General features: G+C 31.1%; 1 protein-coding gene and 1 long non-coding RNA gene across 3 annotated transcripts; one reads left to right on the forward strand and one right to left on the reverse strand.

The window, feature by feature from the left end:
- LOC104701908 (cysteine protease inhibitor WSCP-like) lies at window positions 1,815-2,773 on the forward strand. Its single transcript, XM_010417670.2, has one exon. It carries the CDS (start codon window positions 1,852-1,854, stop codon window positions 2,542-2,544), a length of 693 nt encoding a protein of 230 aa, XP_010415972.2. The 5' UTR covers window positions 1,815-1,851; the 3' UTR covers window positions 2,545-2,773.
- On the reverse strand, window positions 5,995-7,508 carry LOC104701909. 2 transcript variants are annotated; one of them, XR_753907.2, is made up of 3 exons: window positions 7,338-7,508; window positions 7,045-7,152; window positions 5,995-6,223 (listed from the first exon to the last, which is right to left on the reverse strand). It is a non-coding gene; the product is annotated as an uncharacterized LOC104701909 (long non-coding RNA). The 2 variants fall into 2 exon arrangements; XR_753908.2 differs by having other exon boundaries at window positions 5,995-6,226.

Below are 7,543 nucleotides of genomic sequence, written 5' to 3' on the forward strand. Positions count from 1 at the left end.
TCCTCTAATTTTTAATTTTACTTTACTGTATGTCTTTTTTTTCCTTCATGTATATATTGGACACCATGACATTTTTTATTTTAATTCACATATGACCTATTATATTAAACATATCAAACCATACTAGGCTTAACGTAAAACACCCAAAAATATTTTGTACATTCAACCAAGGCCCATTTGTATATGATTAATTTTTTCCTTGCCTATATATTTACTTGTATTTTTTAATTATTAACAAATTGTTTTTTATTAATATATAGTTTAACTATGCAAAGTAATAGATATATTACATTCGATTCAAAGTGAAAAAAAAAAACAGCAATCAGTATTTCATAGAAACAAAAAGATATATTAACCACACCTTCTATTTTCTTTTGAATATATTTTGTCTCTGAATCATTTGCAAACAAAGAAAACAAAAATTTTATTCCCATTATTTTTCCAAAACCTGTTAGCTTTGATTCATAATAAAAATTTAGATTCCCATTTTTTAGATATTATTATTGATATATATAAACTTAATAAAAAATTAAAATATTATGAATATGTAAACTTAAAAAGGTTTTAAATATATATAATGTGGTTATATAATAGACGGGTTCTAAAGAAGATATGTTGGAATTAATAAAATATCATTACCTTTGTGCTAAAACACGGGTTAAATCCTCATTTTATTATTTTTCATCACTACTAATATTATAATATTTGGCATATCAAATTAATTTAAATAAGTGTAAAATAATTAAATCATTAGGAAAATGTGACTTAATCACATCTTATAAATTAGTTATTATGTATTGAGATCCTTTTTGTTTGTTCTAATAATTAAAAATCCAAATAGAATCTCTACACACTAATCCAAATAAATTAATTATAAATATAAATAAAATTTATAAACTTACACAAATCCCATAATACTAAACTTATACATATGACAACTGAAATAACACAAAACTATATTAGTCCTAAAACATTTTTATTAATTTGACTAATAATAATATGTAAAAAATAAAGCAATTTAAAAAAAAAAAACAAAAACAATTTGCCCCCGGTGTACGTGGGTGAAAATCTGATTACCATCAAAAAACTTAGACACTCAACAAAAAATGACCAGTGGAGATGGTTTTAGATACTCTCTTTCATGGGTTTCTCTATGTGTCAATTTCTAATAAGTTTAAATATTTTAAATACATAAAAATTAAATTAAACAATTAAATTAAATAAAAAATATTATTATTAAAATCTAGAGAGACTTTCCTTGGCTTTTTGTTGGAGGTGCTCTAACATTTGCCATTATGCATGTTACTGGTGCTGGAAAAATGAAATTGTTGAATGGATTACCATAGAGTCTAGTCCCTAGTTTTCTACTCTTACTGTAGAGTGTCGTAAAAAGAAAGTTAGAAATTAATGATCTGATTGTGACGCTGAGGAAAAATCCAATAACATTTATAGCTGATATAAATTAAGGTAGGGTTTGTCGTTTTTTTATGCTTTCTATGTTTTTTTGTTTTGCTTTCAGTGTTAGTTAAGATGGACCTGCACTGTGCAGTGCTGTGCATGTTCCTCGTGCTGAAAATCGAAACTTGAATCAATAACCGTAGAGTTTAATCAGGCCTTCTCTTTCCAACCATCAGTCTGTCGCCGTAGTAGAAAGTTAGGTAACCAATTTTAAGGACTAGATTGTGACGTAAGGAAAAAGCCAATATAATAAGTGAGGGTTTTGTTTTACAAAATTGGTTGTTTTGCTTCTCTTTTTACTGTAATGCTCCGTTTTAACCGCAAGAGAACTCCTATAAATACTGATACAATATGTGTTTCCTCTCCACAACTCATCTCACTCAAAAAAAAAAAATGAAGAAACCTTCACTGCTCTCTTTTCTCTTCACTCTCATATTGGTTGCAGCTGCAGTCTGCATCCAAGGTGAACGGGTGACGGACACCTACGGATTTCCACTTAGTCCTGGTGAACAATACTTCATCCAGCCGGTGAAGACATGGCGTAACAACGGAGGTGGTCTTGTCCCAGCCGCCATTACATTTCCCTTCTGTCCACTTGGCATCACCCAAACACTCCTTCCGTACCAGCCGGGCCTACCGGTTAGCTTCTCATATAAACAGAGGAGGCCGAATCCCCCCTGGCCCATACCACCCGTTAACATTCCAACATCTTACGCTTTAAATATCAAGTTCGAGTCCAACATATGGCCGTTCTGCAACGAGTTTTCCACGTTGTGGAAATTCGATGATTCCTCCTCGGCTCCAAAGGAGCCTCCGATTCTCATTGGTGGCACCCGTCAAGAACAAAATAGCATTTTTATGATTGAGAGTGCCGGAGAAGGAGAAAACACTTACAAGTTGACCACCTTTGCCGGAACCGTTGGAGCCATACCAGGGGTTTGGTTTAAAGCACCACAACTAGTTCTCACGAATGATACGGCTAAGACCTTAGTCGTCAAATTCAAAAGGGTTATTGATCCTACTACGGCTGCTACTTCTATTTCTCGGGCTGAGAAGCAAGGTCTAAGGATGTTCCCATTTTACTAGTCAACTAGTAAAAATCATGTAGCCTGAAACTCGTCCATGCCCAAAAATATAATGGGTTGAGAAAATACCCGTACGCATGTTCTTATCTTTCATAAATAAAATAACCTAGGTAACAATCCATACTATGTGCGGAATAAATCGATTTAAAGAAAATTATTATAAGTAAAATTATTAATCTAGAACCAATATTTGTGTGTGTTAAACATAATATGTAACTAAAGTTTTTTTATTTATTTATTTAAAGCTGCGTTTTTCGTGTAAAAATATGTTTCACCTGTGAAATCTTTAAATGTGTAAGAAAAAAATATTGATAAAATGTTACTATTTATTACAACATTTCTTTTGTGTGGTTTAAAAATCAAATTCATATCTTTTATGTTTTATTTTATAATCATAACAATTTTGCATGTTTCTTATGTAACCATAACAACATATACTAAATTACTCGGTAGTTTAATTAATTAATTTTATTATATGTTAGTAACAATCAGATTCTAAACTAAATTTTCTGAACATAATCTAATTTATTGATTTAATATTTGTGATTAGGCTATTTAAATCTTTTGAGTTAGTCGGTTTGTTAATATTTTCTATAAATAACGGACTATTACCAAAAAAACCATTATGAAAAAATTAATAAAATTTTAAAATCAACGTATTCGTGTAAGAATACATTTCACCCGTGAATTATGTGAAAGTGGTAAAAAAAATATTTATAAAATGTTAAAATTTATGGAAATATATATTTTTGTGTGCTTTAAAAATCAAATTTTTATATTTATGGTTAATCGAGTAACTATAACAATTTTTCATAATCTAAGTTTAATTATGATTTTTTTTGGGTACAATGTTAATTTATAATGATAAGGATTATTGTCTCATTCTTTTTAATAACACATAGATTAATTTACAATTAAAACGTATATTCCTATTCGGTTATCAATATTTCTATTTTTTTAATGAATAATCACACTAAATGTTGAGATTAATTACTTTACATACTTAGATATATATATAAATAATCACACATCATGATATCCCCTAATTTGTTGTCATTTTTATATTTATTTATGAATATATATAAATAAATATTTATTGGGAATTAAGTTTCCTTTAATGAGTTGGAGATAATTCAGGGGTAATATATTTTTTTTTATAATCAATTATAATAGCTATTGAAAGCTTGTTATTTAAATTATTATGGCAATAATACTAACATAAAAAATTATGTTCTTATATGATTTTGTTAATAAGTTATATGTTTAATAAGTTAATGTTCTTTATTTTTATTAACTTTATATGTTTTTATAGCCTTTTTAGAATATTTTAAAAATAATATAACTTTGACTTGTATATTTGTAAGTAAATTTTCGTGAAATTCTGACTTAAAATATTATGTAATTATTTAATTAGTTTTAATATTTGATATTTAAATTTGTGTGAGAATGGATGATAAATATAAGTATTATTCAGTTAATTGTTTTAAAAAAAAAACTATAATGGCACAATACATCAGCTTTTTCAAGAGAGTGTTTCTCTTTTAATATACAATAATATATAGGGGATTTATATTTTCTATCATTTTATTATGACAATGATCAAAATCATGAATAAAATGCTCAAGTCGACCGTTACGTGTTCCTTTGTGAATGTCACTGCAGCAATATGTTAATTAGGATCTGGTCTTATCACATATATGGTTGTTCACAAGTGCATGTTAGCACATATACATTATTATAGTTAACTTAAATCAGGCTTATGTTAGCATTAAGAAATAACTTGTATATAAACAAACTATAATGTACACTTTACAATTAACGAGAATGAATATGTTTTCCTATCTTCTTCTTCCTCTTATCTTGTCTTGTTGAGTTTGTTACAAAAGTGGAGAAGAAGAACTTGATATGGTATCAGAGCATTCACCATCCAATCATGAGTGTTCCAAGATCTAGACTCGTTCTCATTCAATCTTTCATTTTAATTCTCTCACGAATCTGTTGCTTTATTCTTCTCGCGTTTCTTCAATTCGTGTTCGCGATTCTTTTGCTGAGTTTTATCTTCAATTATTTGACCTAATTGAATTCGATTCTTGTTCTTTGTTTCACTCGATTCAATCTCTTTCATCAGTTTTGCTATTTTAGCTTCAATCTCAACTTCGTGAGCTACAATGCCGCAAGAAAATCATGTTCCAGTTACGGCTGACTCAGTTCGACCTAATACAGATCTTTATGAGAGTCCATACTCTCTCCATAGCTCCGATCATGCCGGTCTTCAACTTGTCACTGATAAATTGGATACGAGAACTGAGTTTCATTCTTGGAGGAGATCAGTGAGAGTGGGGTTGAACATTCGTAATAAGTTGGGATTTATTGAAGGTACGGTCCCTAAACCATCTCCTGATCATCCTAATTTTGGTTCTTGGTCGCAGTGTAACGACATCGTTACTACTTGGTTGATCTATTCAGTCTCTAAGAAGATAGGGCAAACTTGTTGTATATTCCAACAGCTGAGGGTATATGGAATACTTTGATAGCTCGTTTTAAGCAGGATGATGCTCCTCGTGTGTAAGAGATAGAATAGAGACTTAGTACTTTACAGCAGGGTTCCATGGATGTGATATCTTATTATATGGCTTTAGTTACTCTTTGGGAGGAACATAGGAATTATATTGAGCTATCGGTTTGTACCTGCGGAAAATGTGAATGCAATGCTGCTTTGCTATGGGAATCTTTTCAGCATCGAAGCAAGGTTACTAAGTTTCTTATGGGGCTCAATGAATCATTTGATCAGACGAGAAGGCATATTCTGATGCTCAAGCCTATCCATCTATTGAAACGGTTTTTTATATGGTTGTTCAAGATGAGAGGCAGAGGACTGTAAAGCCGGTGGTAAAGTTTGAGAATGTGGTTTTTCAAACTAGTGGAAGTGTTGATCCTTCTCAATATGACTCGAATTAGTTTGTTGCTGCTTATAATACCTATAGACCCAGGATCAATACTAATCGACCTCTTTGTGCTTATTGTGGTAAGTTGGGACATACGATACAGAAGTGCTTCCGTGTTCATGGTTATCCACCTGGATATAAACACAACAACAATGGGAGAGGTTCTTATAATCCTAGAGGTCAGAGCATAATTATCCCACATCCTCAATTGAGGGTCTCTATCTTTTAATAATACTAAAAATAATACAAATTTCTTCACATCCTTGTTTTTAATTTTTGTCCTCCCATTAGTCATCTTTGGGTGTCTATTTTTTTTTAATTAAAAATGTGTTTATAATGCAATCTTCAAATAGATTATCAAAGTGTTCATCAAAAAGTTCATCAAACTCATCATCTAAATCTGGAGATGACATGTTCTTTGAAAATTTTTAATTGATGATAAAAAATATTGTAGATGTTTGATGAAAAAAAATTGTAACTGTTTGAGAAAGAATTTGGAAAAGAGATTGTTTGCAATTGGGAGCTTATTTGAAATGTGAGAGTTTTTATAATCAAGAGTAGCCGATACATACTTGGTATATATACAAGTTTATTGAACAAACGTGTTCACGGGTTTAGGGAACCTTGTGCGTCCTCACGGGAAGAGCATGTACGACAGACCAGACAATTTCGTTCTCTTGTGTTGACGTGACTTCGCTGCATTCACAATCACGGGAGGAACAGTCCGAATATGCTCTGCTGAGGATAAGCAAACAACACATGAGAGAAGAATTAAAAGCAAACTTTTAAAGCATAACACAACCAAAAGCATAACAGACCGTGACTACAGCTGTTATAATTACACAGAACCAAAAGCATAATAGAACCAAAAGCATAACAGAACCAAAAACATAACATAACAGAACCATTTTTCTCGGGTTTACTCATAATAGAACAGAACCTGTTTTCACTACTCGGGTCAACAACTTTTAAAGCATGACATTTCATTGATTAACTCGATTCATCAACTAAACACAAAACATTCACTAAACACAAACAAAGAATAAAACCGATACATACAAAAAACACAAACAAAAAACTTTAACTAAACACATAACACAAACTTTAGCTTACACAACACATGAGAGAAGAATTAAAAGCAAACTTTTAAAGCATAACACAACCAAAAGCAAAAAATAACCAAAAGCATAACAGACCGTGACTACAGCTGTTACAATTACACATAACCAAAAACATAACAGAACCAAAAGCATAACAGAACCAAAAACATAACAGAACAGAACCATTTTTCATGGGTTTACTCATAACAGAACAGAACCATAACAGAACAGAACCTGTTATCACTACTCGGGTCAACAACTTTTAAAGCATGACATTTCATTGATTAACTCGATTCATCAACTAAACACAAAACATTCACTAAACACAAACAAAGAATAAAACCGATACATACAAAAAACACAAACAACAAACTTTAACTAAACACACACTAACCCGCTTCTCTGTGAATAACTCTAAAACAATAACATTGATTGTAAAAAGAGACACACACTAACCCGCTTTTCTCTTGCTTTCTAAACATGGCCAAACTTTCCTCTACCAACAGCCTTCCCAACATCGAAATCGCTTGTAGTCCATCTCTTTTGTGCAGCCTCTAATGCCTCCTAACACAATAATCACAAAGATACAATCCAATTCCACTTTCAGAAAACAATTTAACAATCATAAGAAAATCTTTCTTGTTCCACATATCGCAAATTGTAACCAAGTTTAAACGATACAACAATATTTATGAAATATCAAACAACCCAATCGAGAATCCCAAACATAAACCGAATCGAAGACTTACGTGGAATCGATTTAGAAGACGACAAGGCGAGATCTCTTTCACCACTGTATTCATCAACCGATATCGATGAATACAGTCATAGGAAGAAGAAGACGACGAGGCAAGAGCTATTCCGTCGAATCGATTTTGCATTTCTCTCGTTTTGATTTTGTCGAGAGAGAAGAAAAGGAAGAAAAGATTTAAAAAAAAAAAAAAAAAAAAAAAAA

Source organism: Camelina sativa, chromosome 7 (assembly GCF_000633955.1).
Source record: "Camelina sativa cultivar DH55 chromosome 7, Cs, whole genome shotgun sequence".
Taxonomy (NCBI): domain Eukaryota; kingdom Viridiplantae; phylum Streptophyta; class Magnoliopsida; order Brassicales; family Brassicaceae; genus Camelina; species Camelina sativa.

What these genes read in the sequence shown, in the direction of transcription:
- LOC104701908 (XM_010417670.2), top strand. Translation starts at nt 1,852, where the DNA reads ATGAAGAAACCTTCACTGCTCTCTTTTCTCTTCACTCTCATATTGGTT.